The sequence below is a fragment of the Physeter macrocephalus genome, chromosome 12, assembly GCF_002837175.3.
Source record: "Physeter macrocephalus isolate SW-GA chromosome 12, ASM283717v5, whole genome shotgun sequence".
Taxonomy (NCBI): Eukaryota; Metazoa; Chordata; class Mammalia; order Artiodactyla; family Physeteridae; genus Physeter; species Physeter macrocephalus.
Genome location: NC_041225.1, coordinates 59,566,248 through 59,585,524, shown reverse-complemented (window position 1 = coordinate 59,585,524; position 19,277 = coordinate 59,566,248). Strand labels below are relative to the sequence as shown.

The 19,277-nt window shown below is 43.2% G+C and overlaps 1 protein-coding gene and 1 pseudogene across 1 annotated transcript in view; one reads left to right on the top strand and one right to left on the bottom strand.

The window, feature by feature from the left end:
• Positions 1-18,826, bottom strand: part of MTA3 (metastasis associated 1 family member 3) — a 178,046-nt gene extending 159,220 nt beyond the window's left edge. Inside the window, exons 1-3 of the mRNA XM_024118854.3 lie at positions 18,745-18,826; positions 17,043-17,110; positions 7,025-7,118 (exon numbers count right to left, since the gene is read on the bottom strand). Coding sequence (XP_023974622.1) covers positions 7,025-7,118; positions 17,043-17,110; positions 18,745-18,772 — 190 coding nt within the window. The 5' untranslated portion in view covers positions 18,773-18,826. The remainder of the gene's footprint in view (positions 1-7,024; positions 7,119-17,042; positions 17,111-18,744) is intronic.
• On the top strand, positions 10,611-11,520 carry LOC102981582 (tropomyosin alpha-3 chain-like; annotated as a pseudogene).
• Positions 18,827-19,277: the final 451 nt, after the last annotated feature.

Here is a 19,277-nt window from a genome sequence, read left to right as displayed (position 1 = left end):
AGAGCGGCTGGGCCCGTGAGCCATGGCCGCTGAGCCTGCGCGTCCGGAGCCTGTGCTCCGCAACGGGAGAGGCCACAACAGTGAGAGGCCCACGTACCACAAAAAAAAAAAAAAAAAATCTAGAAACAATAAATGCTGGACAGGGTGTGGAGAACAGGGAACACTCTTGCACTGCTGGTGGGAATGTAAAGTGATACAGCCACTATGAAGAACAGTATGGAGGGTCCTTAAAAAACTAAAAATAGAACTACCATACAACCCAGAAATCCCACTACCGGGCATATACCCTGAGACAACCATAATTCTAAAAGAGTCACATAGTACAATGTTCATTGCAGCTCTATTTACAATAGCCAGGAGATGGAAGCAACCTAAGTGTCCATCATCGGATGAATGGATAAAGAAGATGTGGCACATATATACAATGGAATATTACTTAGCCATAAAAAGAAATGAAATGGAGTTATTTTTAGTGAGGTGGATGGACCTAGAGTCCGTCAGAACCCTGTGAAGAGTGAAGTAAGTCAGAAAGAGAAAAACAAATACCATATGCTAACACATATATATGGAATCTAAGGGGAAAAAGAAGGTCATGAAGAACCTAGGGGTAAGATGGGAATAAAGACACAGACCTACTAGAGAATGGACTTGAGGATATGGGGAGGGGGAAGGGTAAGCTGTGACAAAGTAAGAGAGTGGCATGGACATATATACACTACCAAATGTAGAATAATAGATAGCTAGTAGGAAGCAGCCACATAGCGCAGGGAGATCAGCTTGGTGCTTTGTGACCACCTAGAGGGGTGGGATAGGGAGGGTGGGACGGAGGGAGACGCAAGAGGGAAGAGATATGGGAACATATGTATATGTATAACTGATTCACTTTGTTATAAAGCAGATGAGTTATTTGTAGTGAGGTGGATGGACCTAGAGTCTGTCATACAGAGTGAAGTAAGTCAGAAAGAGAAAAACAAATACCATATCCTCACACATATATATGGAATCTAAAAAAAGTGGTTCTGAAGAACCTAGGGGCAGGACAGGAATAAAGACGCAGACGAAGAGAATGGACTTGAGGACACGGGGAGAGGGAAGTGTAAGCTGGGATGAAGTGAGAGAATGGCATGGACTTATATACACTACCAAATGTAAAATAGATAGCTAGTGGGAAGCAGCCACATAGCACAGGGAGATCAGCTTGGTGCTTTGTGTATACTTAGAGGGGTGGGATAGGGAGGGTGGGAGGGAGACGTTAGAGAGAGGGGATACAGGGACATGTGTATGCATATGGCTGGTTTGCTTTGTTGTGCAACAGAAACTAACACAGTACTGTGAAGCAATTATACTCCAATAAAGAGCTATTATAAAAAAAAGGAATGAAAGAATTCATGCTATGACATGGAAGAAACTTGAAAACATTAGGCTAAGTAAAAAGAAGCCAGACACAAAAAAACACATACTGTATGATTCCATTTATATGAAATGTCCAGAAAAGGCAACTCTACAGAGAAAGAAAGTAGATCAGTGGTTGCCTGATAGCAATAGTGGAGAATAGGGAGTAACTGGCCTCTTTTTGGGGTGATGAAAATAATCTGAAATTAGTAGTGGCGACGGTTTCACAACATTGTCGGTATCCTGAAAACCACTAAATTGTGCAATTTAAAAGCATGGATTTTATGCTATGTGAATTACATATCAATTATTTAAATGGACAAGAAAAAAAAGACTTAAGAGTCTTACCAACCAATCATACGCAACTTACTTGGATCCCAATTTAAACAAACTATAAAAAAGAAAAAATATTCTAAAAGAAGAAACGTGAAAACTAACTAGATATTCAAGGACAGTAATGTTTACACAGAATCCTAAATGATCAATGGATGCTAAAACAAATGCATTAATGTTTGACCAAAAACAAGATATTTACATAGTTGCCAGGTACCTCCCCCAAAATAACTTACTGGATACAAAAGAACACCACCTTTACCAAGTCATCAAACCTAACATCACCATTATTAAGACGAACCCAATTACATGGGTTTGTCCTAACGGATTTAGAAGGACACATCATCACCTCTATGGCATCCCTACAAAAAATACATAACCTGGATCTAATTATGAGGAAACATTACACAAACACAAACTGAGCCACATTCAACAAAATAATAAAGATGGCCTGTTTTCTTCAAAAACGTTAAGGACAAAAAACACAAAGGGACTTTCCTGGCAGTCCACTGGTTAAGACTCCGCTCTTCCACTGCAGGGGGCACGGGTTTGATCCCTGGTTGGGATCCCGCATGCATGCCGCATGGCGCGGCCAAAAAAAAAAAAACAAACACAAAGACTGAGCTGGTTCCATATCAAGGATACATGACAATAAAATACAATGTGCGGGGACTTTCCTGGTGGCGCAGTGGTTAAGAATCCCCCTGCCAATACAGGGGACAAGGATTCGAGCCCTGGACTGGGAAGATCCCACATGCCATGGAGCAGCTAAGCCCATGCACCACAACTACTGAGCCTGCGCTCTAGAGCTTGCGAGCCACAACTACTGAGCCCGTGTGCTGCAACTACTAAAGCCTGTGTGCCTAGAACCTGTGCTCCGTGACAAAAGAAGCCACCACCACGAGAAGCCTGCGCACTGCAACCAAGAGAAGCCTCCACTGGCCGCAAATAGAGAAAGCCCACGTGCAGCAATGAAGACCCAACGCAGCCAAAAATAAATAAATAAATTTTTTAAAAAACACAACGTGTTGATTCTGGATTTTATCTTAGACTAAGGAAAAAATACATAGCTACGCAGAACACTGTTGAGACATGAAATTTGAATCAGGATTGTGAATGAGACAACAGCTTTGTGTAATTAGGGTTCCTGAGATGTTTACTACACTGTGGTTATGTAAAAGAATTTTCCTACGTTTAGGAAAAACTCTCTCAAGTCTCCAATTTACTCTCCAGTGCTTCAGGAAAAAAAAATATATAATAAAGAATACATATATTATATATATAAAAAATGACAAAATGTTAACTGCTGAATCTGGGTAAAGGGCATACTGGAGTTCTTTGTATATTCTTGGCATTTCCTGTAAGTTTGAATGAGGCCATATCTTTCAGAAATACATTCTGAAATATTTACAAATGAAAAAGTAAGATTTCTCTGATGAGCTTCAAAATAATGGGACAAGTAGGGGTCTAGATGAAATAATTGGTCATGTAGTAATAACTGTTAAAGTAGAATAATAGAAACATCAGGTGTATTATACTATTCTCTGTACTTTTCTATATTTGAAATTTTCTGCAATAAAAAGTTTTAAAGAAGTTCACAATGAGGGACATCCCTGGTGGCAGAGTGGTTGAGAATCCACCTGCCAATGCAGGGGACACGGGTTCGAGCCCTGGTCCGAAAGATCCCACATGCCGCGAAGCAACTAAGCCCATGCACCACAACTACTGAGCCTGCGCTCTAGAGCCCAAGAGACACAAATATTGAGCCCGCGAACCACAACTACTGAGCCTGTGTGCCACAACTATTGAAGCCCACACACAGAGAGCCTATGCTTCGCAACAAGAGAAGCCACCTCAATGAGAAGCCCGCGCGCCGCAACTAGAGAAAGCCCACACACGGCAACGAAGACCCAATGCAGCCAAAAACAAGAGGATAAAATAGATTTATTTAAAAAAAAAAAAGAGGGGCTTCCCTGGTGGCGCAGTGGCGGAGCCTGTGCTCTGCAACGGGAGAGGCCACAACAGTGAGAGGCCCGCATACCGTTAAAAAAAAAAAAAGAGGCACCCACATCCAGGACTCTAGTTTGTTTGTTTGTTTTTTGCGGTACGCGGGCCTCTCACTGTTGTGGCCTCTCCCATTGCGGAGCACAGGCTCTGGACGCACAGGCTCAGCGGCCATGGCTCACGGGCCCAGCCGCTCCGCAGCACGTGGGATCCTCCCGGACCGGGGCACGAACCCGTGTCCCCTGCATCGGCAGGCGGACTCTCAACCACTGCGCCACCAGGGAAGCCCCAGGACTCTAGTTTTGAAATGTTTCTAATAAATGACACTCTCTCCATTAATCCCCCCTTAAAACCTCTTTATAAAGCATGAACCATTCAGGCAATTTTATGTGCCCCATGTGAAGTTTTAGTCAATACAAAAACAGAAATACAGTTGATACCTCTAACTCTACTGTACATGGACATATAGTTACCGTTGAGAGTAAAATCAATAAATAATGGAAGAAAACAGGTAAATGTAGATAGAAGTAATCCACCCAAAGAGATGATCTACAAATCACGGAGAGAGAAAAACCAACTGACATTTGTTAAGCACCCATTATAAGCCATTCCTTAGGTCATTTAAGCTTCACATCAATGCTGGCATAATTTTTCCCTTAATTTTGTTTTTAATTTTTTTCTTTAAAGTATACAATTTCAGATTTTTTTTTTTTTTTTTTAATTTTTGGCCACGCTTCGTGTCTTGTGGGTTCTTAGTTCCCTGACCAGGGATCGAACCTGTGCCCTTGGTAGTGAACACACAGAGTCCTAACCACTGGACCACCAGGGAATTTGTGCCCTTAATTTTTTTTAACTGTGGTAAAATACATATGATTCAAAATGGGGACTTTCCTGGTGGTCCAGGGGGTAAGACTCTGCGCTCCCAATGCAGGGGGCCCAGGTTCGATCCCTGTTCAGGAAACTTTCCTGGTGGTCCAGGGGGTAAGACTCTGCGCTCCCAATGCAGGGGGCCCAGGTTCGATCCCTGGTCAGGAAACTAGATCCTGCATGCATGCTGCAACTAAGAAGCCCACATGCTGCAACTAAGAAGTCCGCACGTCCTGCACATCGCAACTAAAAAAGATACCGCATGCAGCAACGAAGATCCCGCGTGTCACAACTAAGACCCAGCACAGCCAAAATGAATAAATAATAAATAAATAAATATTTACTTTAAAAAAGAAGTGATTTTTTTCAACCTCATTTTACAAATGAGGAAACTGCAGATGAGTGAGAAGTTAAGACATTTTCCTAAGGCAAGCAGCAAGTCACCAACCAGAATCTGAACCCAGGGTCTTTCTTTTTTTTTTTTTTTTTTTTTGTGTGTGTGTGTGCAGTACACGGGCCTCTCACTGCTGTGGCCTCTCCTGTTGTGGAGCACAGGCTCCGGACGCGCAGGCTCAGCGGCCATGGCTCACGGACCCAGCCACTCCGCGGCATGTGGGATCTTCCCGGACCAGGGCACGAACCCGTGTCCTCTGCATCAGCAGGCGGACTCTCAACCACTGTGCCACCAGGGAAGCCCCAGGTCTTTCTTTAAACTGCATGACTGCCATTATATAATTTCATTGGTTCTTAAGTTTCTTAAAATTTCATTTCTCTGAGTCAATACTAAGAGCCTCATCAATTCTAAAGAGCCTGATTTTCCACATTTACAAGCCTAAAATAGACAGCACCAAAAAAGGCAGCCATGCTGAGACCCTCCATGAACAGTCAGCAGACGCCCAACCATCTTTACACCTCACTACCTTTGCAACAACAACTTTAGAAGCTACATTAGAAGCTAAATTAAATCCAAAAGTACATGAATATAAATGAGACATTTTATCTTTCTTAAGTTTATGTTGTAAATGGTGAATAAAATTCAAATAATTTTGCACAGATACTTTAATAAGACACTGAATTTCTAGATTTCAGGTATAGCTAAAACAACTGATTAGTATGTCATTTTAAAAAGCAATACTTTGGGGCTTCCCTGGTGGCTCAGTGGTTGAGAATCCGCCTGCCGATGCAGGGGACACGGGTTCGTGCCCCGGTCCGGGAGGATCCCACATGCCGCGGAGCGGCTGGGCCCGTGAGCCATGGCCGCTGAGCATGTGCATCCGGAGCCTGTGCTCCGCAACGGGAGAGGCCACGACAGTGAGAGGCCAGCGTACCGCAAAAAAAATAAATAAATAAAAATAAAAATAAAAATAAAAAAATAAAAAAAGCAATACTTTGGTCTCATACATGAGGAACAAATATGATTACCCTGAATCTGTGAATATATAATTTGTAAATACTACAGAATAACCCATATCATAATTAACACTTTCTCTACAAAAATGAAAAGAAACTGAAAAACTCTATGAACTACAGCAGAAAATACAGCAGGAATTTAACTTATAAGACAGACAACCAGTGGGAAAATCATTCTCGGGCAGACACAGAACAAACCTGTGCGCCAACAGCCTCCCTTCCCCCATTATCAAAACATTTCAAAAGCTTCAGGAACCCCAAGACCAGAGTTTGAGACACCACGGTATTAAACTGAAAAATACATTTACATATGGTCCTAGTCTCATTACATATTTTGTAGGACAAAAATGGCTTTCAAAATAAAGTACTTATACTTCTTTCTTAAAATTTAGATCACTTTTTTATTGATTTTTTTGTTTAAAAAAAAAACCAAAGGGGCTAAAATATGTCAAAGCTGTTGACTGCGGGGGGAGAAGCGCACAATGAAGATTAGACTACAAAGAAATGCTCAGAGTTGCTATCTGCAGGAATTTTTTTCCCTATGTATCACATTGCACTTCTTTCTTTAGCAAACTTTTTTTTCCACACATACCTAATGCTATAAATATATAATAAATACTCAGAATTTTAAAAATTGTAAATACAACCCAGTTGTTTTAGAGAGGAGGGAAAAAGAAGTCCTCCAAAATACCAGTGAAGTATAAATTTCCTCATATTCAAACATTCAAACTGCCATGGAAAATTGGAGATGGCAAAACACTGCTCCAATTGTCCGCTAAAGCCTATGTGCAAAGACTTCTATTTCAACATTTTGACTAACTAATAAACATATGTTGCATCCTAAAAAATATATACTAAAACCAAGAACCACCCAAAAACCTACTCCCATCTAAACTAAGAGGAAGACAAATGGGAAACCAAAAAGCTACAGGTAACATAAAGTACTTTTCCTCATATAATGGAAAACAAAAGACTCAAAACACATTTTAATTTTCCAAGAAAAAGACAATTAACTTACTAGCATGCTTGTCTGCAAGCATTATAAGCGTGTTGGAAATATCTCGTCGTCTATAAAAGCACACTACTTTTGCTTCCACGTTGCCAGTTGCAGTCTAAGAAATAAGAAAAATAAAAGTCATCTATACTGAATATTAGATTCAAGTAGTTTATAAAACAAAACTAGAGACAGCATAATTGTAAGATCACTGTCATTTACTGTGCCAACCACAACTGCAGGATAATCAGAGAGCTTAAAAATTCAAATAAGGACAAGTAACATTTGTAAAAGTTACAAGTGAAACAAATGTCAAACATAAAATAACTCACTGGTATCAATTAAAAATTAAACTAAAGTGATCAGAGAGCTTTAATGACTAAAGCCATAGTTAACTCTGATTAACCTTAAGAAACTAATCCCCCAAATTTAAAAAGCCACAACATAACTTAAAAGACAGTTAAACATAGTCCTCCAAACCCTCTTCCTGAGGCACAGGCTAAGTGCAAAATCACCCGGCCCCATCCTAAACACCCTCACATTCGACTGATGGTGAAGTTCTGCAGGTGCAGGGCAGTCAACATGTGAGGTGGACCAGATAACCTGGAAAAGCATTCTCAGCCCAAGGGAGTCCATGAATCCATAACGGTCAACATTCTTAGTAGTCCTTAGTTTACCTTCACATATGAAAGTATTAAAAACCTTGAGTTATGAACACTGAAGCTCTTATTTCTTTTTGACTACAGTCTAGAAACAGTCAATATTCAGTTAGGCTGTAATTTACTGCAGCTTTGGCCCAGGCTCCTACCCTCCTATTCTTTATGAATTCTGAGAGCTTTCAAGGTCAATTGTTCACTACAAAGTTCATTGTTAAGAACACACAGATTACAATAAAATGCTATTGTGATTTCCAATTTCAAACAAATTTGAGAACAAATTTTCAGAATTTCTCTGGGCTTACAGATACACTCAGACAAAAAAAAATAAGTATACGTGCTGCAGTAAATTTGTCAGTTTTATGAAGTTCAGCGGCAGTATTTTAAAGTGAGAAATAGTCTTGTGGAAATATTGCCCCCTAAAACTGAAATCATATTACATCCTATCCAAAGTGCTTTTATATTTCACAATACTGTAATCAAATACATCCTCCAGAAGTAATGATCCAGCAATCTGCTAAATGAACAGTTCAATATTACTATATAAATAAAATCTATCAATGACTTCAATTATCAGTGCTTTATCATTTTTGTCTTGAGACAAAAGCATGTTAATGGATGACTAATAAGAAAATAAATAAATAAATAAACATTTTTTTAAAAAGCATGTTAAAAACCCAAAGCAAGGGCTTCCCTGGTGGCGCAGTGGTTGAGAGTCCGCCTGCCGATGCGGGGGACACGGGTTCGTGCCCCGGTCCGGGAGGATCCCATATGCCGCGGAGCGGCTAGGCCCGAGAGCCTGCGCGTCCGGAGCCTGTGCTCCGCGGCGGGAGAGGCCACAGCAGTGAGAGGCCCGCATACCGCAAAAAAAAAAAAAAAAAAAAAAAACCCAAAACAAGATTTTTAAGGCATACGTGTTTTTTTTCTACCTTCCTGGTGAGTTCCTCCAATAGGGATACTCTGTAAAGCTAATTAAATTCTTATTTAAACCTGCTTGGGGTGGAGGGGCATAGTTCAAAATAAATATTCTCTTCTGAACCACGTACACACTTGGCTATTAGGCAGTTTACAGTATTACTCTTCTTCTCTACTGTACACATACACACCCTCCCTTCGAGCATTCCTCTAAAGTTAAGCTACTAAAATTGTGGTCCAAGGCCCAGTCCACAGCTGTTACTATGTAATGAAATGAGTACAGAAATTAAATGAATTATAGTATTTGAGTTAATTTTATATCTATTGAATCTAATAATGAAAAATGGGGCTTGCAATTTTATAAGCCTACTTTAAATTTCATTTTTCTACTCTCATTTTTGAATTTTACAAAAGCAGTCTAAGATTTAAAATCCGCCACCACAAATAATTTAAGAAGTATAGCTCTAAAGACCTAAGTTAAATATATAAAGTCACCAAATTTCTTGTGTGCGCTTCCTATGTGCCCCTGCACAAGCTAAGCACCATGGATGCATGGTGTCTGCCCTCACCAAGCCTCTGCTCCAGCAAAGATGCCTATCCACGTGTCATCTCATCTCCAACCTTCCAAAGCCCAGCTGTAATCATGTCCCTCACCCAGAAACCTTCACTGGTTCCCCACAACTGAAGCATAAGAGTAAAACATTCCTGACAAATTCCCAGCACTATTGTCCTTTACTCCTTTCTTTTCCCCTACAGACTTCACTTCTCACTCATGGAGGCAGGAAGTATCACCTGTTGAGGGAAGAACAGAAAAAGCTTCAAGGAGGAGGAAAGGGGGCAGAAGGTCCCTAGCTAGCTAGGAAAGAAGGAAAGGAGTCCAACAGGTGAAGCCTGGAGGACTGAGTAGTCTTAAGAAAAAAGAAGGACCTGAACAAAACCCACAGGTGGGAAAAGTGGAGACAGGTATAAAGAAGAACCTACTGAGTAGTCTTAAGAAAAAAGAAGGACCTGAACAAAACCCACAGGTGGGAAAAGTGGAGACAGGTATAAAGAAGAACCTACTGAGTAGTCTTAAGAAAAAAGAAGGACCTGAACAAAACCCACAGGTGGGAAAAGTGGAGACAGGTATAAAGAAGAACCTACAATGAACAGCAATTTCTTTCCTGTGTTCTTTTCTCCATTTAGGTTGCAGCCTCTTAAATCTCTATTCTGTCAAACACATTTAGTAAAACATCCTTCAGCAATAAGGGGCTTTTAGTCAACCTCATACTCACGTCCATTTCTATCCCAGACTTAGAAAGTACATTATTAAAAAACAAAAAACCAAACATTTTCCATTTTGGAAAGTCTATGGTCTGCTCGAACTAAAGAACAGATGGAAAAGAACTTCCTTTTCCCAATTTCTGTCCTTCTTCCCAACAGATCCTAAACGTCAGGAGAGGTCTTAACCTGGGTTCTATAAAAGGGCTTTGAAGGGATCTCTTGAAATTATATGCAAAATCTTGTATGTGCAAATATAGATTGGGGTGCGGGACAAGATTAGATGCTCAAACAAGTTAGTGGCTCCCTTCTCCCCACCAAAAAAAGACACTAAACATTAAAATGAATCTCAGAGCAAATTGGATGGCTAATAAAACATACAGAATATAAAGAAACATATAAATTATACAACATAACACACCAAAAAAAACAATCAACAGCAAATAACATTAAATTTATCCATAAGCATAACTTCCAAAACTTCCTGAGACTGTATCCTCATTATTATGTACACAAAGCCTTCTTTCAACATGTGTGCAGACTAAATCTTTAGAAGAGCAACACCCAAGCTAGATAGTGACTAAAAAAAATTTACCGTGAAGTTGTTTTCTATTTTAACTTTATATTCTTCCTCCAAAAGATCATCATCACTGTATCTGAGTAGAGTTTAGAGGAGAGGAAAAGAGGGTATGTAAGATAAACAATGTCGGTGAGAAGCGGCTGCAGCTCCGGGCAGAGGAGGCAGGAACCCGAAGGCGAGCAGGGGCCGGGTGGGCACCATGGCCGGGGTCACCACCACCGAGGCGGTGAAGCGCCGAGACGCAGGTTCCGCAGCCGCAGGCCAGTGACGCGGAGGAGAGGGCCGAGCGCCTCCCGCGGGAGTAGAGGGAGAAAGGCGGCCTCCTTGAACCGCAGGATCCAGCTAGTTGAAAAGGAGCTGGACAGTGCCCAAGAGCGCCTGGCCACTGCCCTGCAAAAGCTGGAGGAAGCTGAGAAAGCTGATGACAGCGAGAGAGGTCTGAAGGTTATTGAAAACCAATCCTTAAAAGAGGAAGAAAAAATGGAGCTCCAGGAAATCCAACTCAAAGAAGCTAAGCACACTGCAGAAGAGGCAGAGAGGAAGTACCAAGAGGTGGCTCTTAGGTTGGTGATTATTGAGGGAGACTTGGAAGGCACAGAGGAGCAAGCTGAGCTGGCAGAGTCCCGTTGCCGAGAGATGGATGAGCAGGTCAGACTGATGGGGCAGAACCTGAAGTGTCTGAGTGCTGCTGAAGAAAAGTACTCTCAAAAAGAAGACAGATATGAGGAAGAGAGAAAGATTCTTACTGATAAACTCAAGGAGGCAGAGACCCGTGCTGAGTTTGCTGAGAGATCAGTAGCCAAGCTGGAAAAGACAATTGATGATTTGGGAGATAAACTGAAATGCACCAAAGAGGAGCACCTCTGTACACAAAGGATGCTGGAGCAGACTCTGCTTGACCTGGATGAGATGCAGAGCACCCCAGTCCCGCCCTGTGCTGCTCCTCCCTCTGACCCTGACTCCGCTGAGGCCAGCCTGCCCGAAGCTGACCTTTAAACTGACGGCTGATCTTTAACTGGAAGGCTGCTTTCTCCTTTCACCACGTCTCCCACCCCACCCGTGTCCTTTTCGCCAAACTGCCTCTGCCTCTCCCCAGAGATTCCATTTGGGCTAGAGGCTGAGCATCTTTGGGAACAACGTTTAAGGGAATGTGAGCACAGTGTTAGGTGTCTTTAAAAGCGTGCTGTGATGTACACATTTTGTAATTACCTTTTTTGTTGCTGTTGATGTAGCAGCCATTTGTAAAACATTCCAGATAATTCCATAGTTCTGAAGCAGCAGTCTAATCCCTTTCTCACTTTTGGAAGGTAACTTTTCAGCTTAATGCATATTGCCCTCTCTGTAGAGGAGGGGAAAACGTATGGGCCTGCCTTCCTGAGAACCAAACAGCCCAGAGAAGGACTCCATTTTGGGAAGCCTTATTGCTCTGTAAAAAGTACCTGCCAAACCAGAAAGGTGATTCCAGAAGGAGTTAGCCAAAAAAAAAAAAAAAAAAAAAAAAGCGCTGTTCAGGTTTTCAGCTTTACGGTATCTTTGGGCAACTTTTTTTTTCCATCGGAAGTGACCAGATGAAATTAAGATGGTGAGACCTCTGAGACCAAATCCTTGTCCCAGCTCTACCCCATTCCCAACCACTCACAGAACGGATCATGTGCCCCTTATTTTGAGGTGACCACTTATTTGTTCTCCCACCTCCTTGAAAGAAAGGAAAGAAAATTATGTTCTACCACTGATTTAGCCATATGAAACTCATCTCATCACCCTTTTCTGGATCTGAAGATGCTGTCTCTAAAACTGCCATCTCATTGTGTGTTGTTATCAGTTAGTGCTGGAGAAATCTTGAAGAGCTTATGTACAAAATTGTTTTTAAATTTTATATTACTTTGAAACTTTGCTTCTTTGGGGTTGGGGTACAATGGTCACCCCATCTGGCTGTGAGAGCCCTCTACAGTCTGGGCTGGCAGTGTGCTGATCTTTTAAAGTTTCTTTCCCTACCCAATCTCCCCTTTTTGGTGAGGTTTCAGTGAGATCAGTTAGGTGTGCACCCTACAGCTTAATTGGCTTAAAATGTACTCCCCTTTGGTGTGGTCTCTTTGGGGGCCAATTGGGGAAAGAAAAAACAATAGTGTAACTGTTTTGATACTGAACATTGATAAATGGCTTTTTGAAATAAAGAACCAGTCCCTCCAAAAAAAAAAACAAAGAGAGAGACATAAAACAATGTCGAACTGTGTTTATCAACCAATATATTCAGTCTTGCACCTAAAAGTTCTGGGGAAATAAAATTGAGACAAAAATCTATTTCAGGACTTCCCTAGTGGTCCAGTGGTTAAGAATCTGCCTTCCAATGCAGGGGATGTGGGTTCGATCCCCGGTCACGGAACTAAGACCCCACATGCCACAGGGCAACTAACCCTGCACGCTCTAGAGCCTGCGTGCCGCACTACTGAGCCTGTGCGCCGCACTACTGAGCCTGTGCGGCACAACTAGAGAGCCTGCTCACTGCAACTACTGAACCCACGCGCACCAGAGCCCACTCGCTGCACTAAATGATCCCACATGCCGCAACAAAGATCCCACATGCCACAACTAAGACCCGACACAGCCAAATAAATAAATAAATAAATATTTTAAATCTATTTCTTTAATTTAAAAAAAAAGAAAAAATACTGTAGTTCTGCTTTCTAACTGAGCAAGTAACATTTCAAATAGGATTTAAAAAAAAAATAGGGACCTTCATCCTATAAAAGTGAATTTTCCATAAAAATAATGATTGATAGCTTATCCTAGGAATTTTGTTAAAAAAACACATTCTATTTCTTTTTTTCTTTTTTGGCCTCTCTATGAGGCTTGCAGGATCTTAAGTTCCCTGACCAGGGATTGCCCCTGGGCCCCAGCAGTGAAAGCACCCAGTCCTAAGCACTGGACCACTAGGGAATCCCAAAACACATCCTACACATTTAGAAGAAAGTTAATAAAATAGGTTAATATCCCTTCTCTTAGCTTATCAATTAGAATATATCAAATGTTGGGACTTCCCTGGTGGCGCAGTGGTTGGGAATCCGCCTGCCAGTGCAGGAGACATGGGTTCGAGCCCTGGTCCAGGAAGATCCCACATGCTGAGGAGCAGCTAAGCCCATGCGCCACAACTACAGAGCCTGCGCTCTAGAGCCAACGAGCAGCAACTACTAAGCCTGTGTGCCTCAACTACTGAGCCCGTGTGCCCCAACTACTGAAGCCCGCGTGCCTAGAGCCCGTGCTCCACAACAGGAGAGGCCCCTGCAATGAGAAGCCCACGCACCGCAGCGAAGGGTAGCCCCTCGTTCGCCACTAGAGTAAGCCTGCGTGCAGCAGCAAAGACCCAATGCAGGCAAAAATTAATTAATTAATTAATTTTAAAAAATAATAATATATCAAGTGTTCTTAAATTCATTATTTGGATTTTCTAATCATGTTAAATTTCCCCACTTAGCCAACTTGACCTCTGACCCACTCAAGGCCTTTCTGGAACTCCTGTGGCCCCTCTTCCCGAGGCTACCTCCTTCTCATCCTTTAGGCCTCAACTTCAATGTCCTTAAAGTCCTTCACTCCTTATCCAAAGGAAGCAACCTCTGTTATTCTCTATGTCAAGGCTCTTGCTTATTTCCTTTCTAGAAGTTAACACCATTTATCGCTATTTTTACACCTGTTAACTCATATTTTCATGTCTCCCTCATGAGAACGGAGACCCTGTGTGAGCAGAGACCATGTCCATATTGGTCACTGTTGTACCTGAGCCTAGCATAGTGCCTGCTACATAACAAGTGCTCAAGAAATATTTGTTTAATTAATTACTTAAAATGAGACCTCTCACATCCCTTCAGAAATAAAGGTCCTATGTAAATATTTAGTAATTAATTAGCCTATTGCAGTTCCTTGTTATCAATACTCCATCCAAACTGCCACTCTCTGAAATTACAGAGACTCTGATCTCTCACAGTTCAGTCACCCTCAGTCCCCTAAGGACTGCTCGTATATTAACAACTCTTTGAGAAAACAGAGGGGCAGGGAGAAGGTGAGAATGTGGGGGAGGGGAGGGACTTTTGAAGTGAATAGTAATATAATGATAAAGAAGTGTGAAATGATCCAGGTTCCAGGCTAGATGTGTAACTCAGGCATTTAAGTTACTTAACCACAGTGTGCTTCACAACAACAATCCATGATGCATCTACCTTAAAGGTTTAAGGTACTGTGAGGCTCAAAAGAGGTGACAAACGTGAATCCCCAGATTATATGCTTTCAGAGCACCATGCTCTGATGTTTGTAAATTTAGCACAGATGCAATTTTCCTTCTGCTTGTGGAATTATTTAGCTGATGTCCATCTCCACTACTGGACCTATGTTGTTCATCTTTCAATTCCTAAAAGTGCATATCCAAAAGCAGCAGGTCCTTAGAAATATTTGTAAAATGAATGAATCAAAGTACTTTGTAAACAGTAAAGCCATGTACAAGTATTAACATCAGACATCTGAGAAATTCATTAATTCAAAAAATGTTTACTTAACTATGTGCCAGCCACTACTCTAAGGCACTTGGGATGCATTAGTGAACAGAAAAGATCGCTACACACATAGAGCTTACATTCTAGTTTGGGAAAACAGGCAATGAAAATATAGGCACAACTCATTTTATTGCACTTCGGTTCACTGCACTTCTCAGATATTGTTTTTTTTACAAATCAATGGTTTATGGCAACACTCGGTGGAGCAAGTCTATGCCATTTTTCCAATAGCATTTGCTTACTTCGTGTCTATCACATTTTGGTAAACCTTGTGGTATTTCAAACTTTTTCATTATTATGATATTTGTTATGGCAACCTATGATCAGTGATCTTTAATATTATTTTATGACCCACTGAAGGCTCAGATGATAGCTAGCAATTTTTAGCAATAAAGTATTTTTCAGTTAGGCATGTACATCTTTTTTTAGACATAATGTACATTTAATAGACTACAGTATGGTATAAACACAACTTTTATATGCACTGGGAAACTAAAAAATTCATGTGACTTGTTTTACTGCAATATCTGCTTTATTGCAGTGTTCTGAACTGAACCCCCAATATCTCTGAGGTATGCCTGTAAACACATTAATTAAGTATATTTGAAGGTGATAAATGATGTGGGGGAAAAAAAGCAAGGTATGGGGGGCTGGAAACAACCAGACAGTCCTAAGGTGGGTGCATATGAGAAACAGCCAAGAGGGTCCAGTGGTTAGGACTTGGCGCTTCACTGCCATGGCCCTGGGTTCAACTCCTGGTGAGGGAACTAAGATCCTGCAAGACAGGCGGCGCAGCCAAAAAAAACAGAGAGAGAGAAACAGACAAGAAAGAGCTTACTGCACTTAGAGCCGAATGAACAAAGCAGGGAGCAGCCAGAGAATACAGGTCTCATAAGGCAATATTTCTCCTTGAATCCTAGTTAACTTTCTAAATAAGCTGATGCAGTGAACAGTGTGGAATTGCCTAAAATCTTTTTTTTTTTAAGCCTTTTATTTATTTTTTTATATTTTTGGCCATGCCGCGCGTGGCTTGCAGGATCTTACTTCCCCAACTAGGGATGGAACCTGGGCCCCAGCAGTGAAAGCACCGAGTCCTAACCACTGGACCACCAGGGAATTCCCTGGAATTGCCTAAATTCTTATACCTCACATCAATAATATAAAAGAGAAGCACATCAGGAAGACATTTCAACAGTTCCCACCCACAGACTGACCTAATCCTGAGGCCATTTTCTTCATTTGGTGGTGGTCTCAAATACTATGGAAATTTTTTAAATGCAAGGTCCCCAGGGTATCCCCAAAAGTGAAACAAGACCTCAACGCTCATAAGTCAGCCATGCCCTTGGCCAGATCTGGTTTCCTGGGACTCAGAACGGGACCAGTCTCCAGATGGTATTTTTGGGGAAAGGTATTAGCTAGACAGCCCCCAAACATTTTAACAATGTGAATTCTCACAAGCTACACAAGTAACCCTCAACCATCAGAAATCTATGGTCCATGTCATTTATGATTGTTTGAGTGCCTCCACTGTAAAAGCTCAGCTACTGTCAACAGTCATAATGCTTCTGATGTCCTGGACACCTGCGATTAGGGACAAACCTTGATGTAAAAGTTTTATTTATTTGGGCCTAAGGTACAAAAAGTCACTTTATAATTATACCAAAACTGTATTCTTATTAGTTAGCCTAGTCTAGAATTTTACAAATTCCCTTAAATATCACATTCCCTAACTTCCTCCTTCTCAAGCTGAAAGAGGAAAAAATTAATTCACTAAAAAGGGAGAAACACAAATGATCACTTCAAATATAAAAAGGGACTGAGTACAGGAGTGACCTGCTCTGAGAAGCTCCAAGCAATTTGAAGAAATCTTAACAGATGTTACATATTCAATATCAACATTTACTATCAGAGGTAATTATAAAAAGCAAAAGAATATTCAGAATCCTACATAATTCTCTAATCTGAAATCTCTACTTTCAAAGAGTCTGGAACTTAAAGTAAAATCACCTCTTATGCCCTTTACCCAATTACCCTTCAATGGGCAACAAATATTTCTTAATATTAGAATCAAGAACACTCAGTGTACATACCTTGTTGAGTTCTTCTATCCTTCTGATGAGGTACGGATTGCTAGAGGAATTCTCAAAGTAGACATAATCTGTAATTAAAGGAAGTAAAGAGCTTAATCTTTTCAACAGAAAGCTCACATTTGTCAATTTATGACTTTTTATATTAGGTAATTCACATTCAAAATGAAGCACGCCCTTGATTCATTTCCTGGTAAAAGCAAACTGAGTAATGCAGCCTTAATATATTCTCTTTCTTATGGGCTTACCATTCACAGACCCTTATTTTCCTGGCATTTTCATTTCAATTAATGTTTTATTCAAGTTCTCCTAGACTTCTGTCCCACATGTGTCATTTCTTTAATAATAAACAAAAAGACACCTCTTATCACTGAGTAGTCAGAGCTGACTAAACATGTGTCTTTCATACGATAACTGCTTCCACATCTTTTCCCTCCAATCCAATTTGCCCTGGAGTAGGCTTCTCACATAAAACCATTGACCTAAGACAAATTCAGAGCATCTTGAAAGGCTTAGCAGCCCAAAGTACATTTCAATCACCAACTTAAAAAAAATCAGGTGAGCAGAGCAATAGCACATTGACAAACTTTTTCGCAGCTCTATCTAGGAAGACGAGGGGGCGAAAAAGGAGAGGGGTCACTTTTTGAGAGGCAGAGCTCTGTGGAGGTGATACCAGCCTTTTTAATACCATATTTAATCCAGATCCATTTAGGGTCTCGTTAAAAAGCAACTGCTGCAGCCTTTCAACAAAAAGGATATAAATTTTCAAGTGTGGTTTTTCCTCTCATCTAATAGGCTCACTGGAAACTTCCCACTGTGTGTTTGAGAGGCTGGGCTGCAGTGTTATTGTCTATCTTAGTGGCTCTTTCCCGTCTCCCTTCTGCAAAGTGGCCTCATTTAGCCAGGCCGTTCCCACCACCATCCATCAAGGAGCTCGGCTAATGAGCAGAGAAGAGCCAGTCTCACACACAAACACGTCACTTATCTGAATTATTATTTTACCAGGAAAGAGGGAGGAGGGCGTCGTGAGTAGGGAGAAAGTTTGTTTGACCTTATTTCTCTCTTCTGCATTAGGCTGGGAAGGAGGCAGACAGCAGAGCAAACGTCCAGGCAGAGCTCCACTCCCCACCCCAGGCTGCGGTGCCCCGGCCCCTCTAAGCCCCATTCCTGGGAGGGCTGGACAAGAAACGTAAGGGAGAGGGACGAAGGAGAGGTGCAGGGCCCTGTCCCCGCAAACAGGCCTATCCAGCTGTGCCCCTGGCTGGGCCCCCATCTCCCCCACCCACACCCCCAATGAAGGGGAGCAGTAGAGGAGAGATGTCCCTCCACTCTCTCCAAACCCCCAATGCCTAGAAGCCACGCGAGGAAAGACCACCCTCTTAGGGGGCTCGACGGCCCCTGATCCCCATGGGGGTTTCACGGGTTGAGGGGGGCTGGCGTCTGATAATTCATACGCCCAAGTACAGGCCTGGCCTAAAACCCTGGTTGGGATGCGGGGGTGTGGATGGGCCCCGGTCCCTCGTGGGCCACGGTGGGGGAGGGGAGAGGGGAGGGGGGGGCAGCCCCGGCCCCCTCCGCAGGCCCCCAGCCCCATGCGCCCTCAGCCCGGGCGCCCGGGGCTCCCAGCGGTTAGGGTGAACTCGCCCCTACCCCCCACTCCCGGAGCCCGCTCCCAGACGGGCCGGGTCGGGCCGAGCCTTCCTACCTCCGACCCGGTACATGTTGGCCGCCATGTCCGCCCGCCCGCCCGCGGAGCCCGAGCCGAGCCCCGCCCGCTGCCGCCGCCACTGCCGCCGCCGCCGCCTCAGCCCCGGCCGCCGCCGCCGCCGCCGCCGCCGCCGCGCCTAGCCGCGGGGGGGAGGGGAGGGAGGGAACAAGGGGAGGGGGAAGTGAAGGGGAGGGGGACCCCCCACTCCCGGAGCCCGCTCCCAGACGGGCCGGGTCGGGCCGAGCCTTCCTACCTCCGACCCGGTACATGTTGGCCGCCATGTCCGCCCGCCCGCCCGCGGAGCCCGAGCCGAGCCCCGCCCGCTGCCGCCGCCACTGCCGCCGCCGCCGCCTCAGCCCCGGCCGCCGCCGCCGCCGCCGCCGCCGCCGCGCCTAGCCGCGGGGGGGAGGGGAGGGAGGGAACAAGGGGAGGGGGAAGTGAAGGGGAGGGGGAAGTGAAGGGGAGGGGACGCCGAGGGGTGGGAGCAGGTGCCCGCCCCCAGCGCCGGGCTAGCGAGGCAGAGTTCCCGG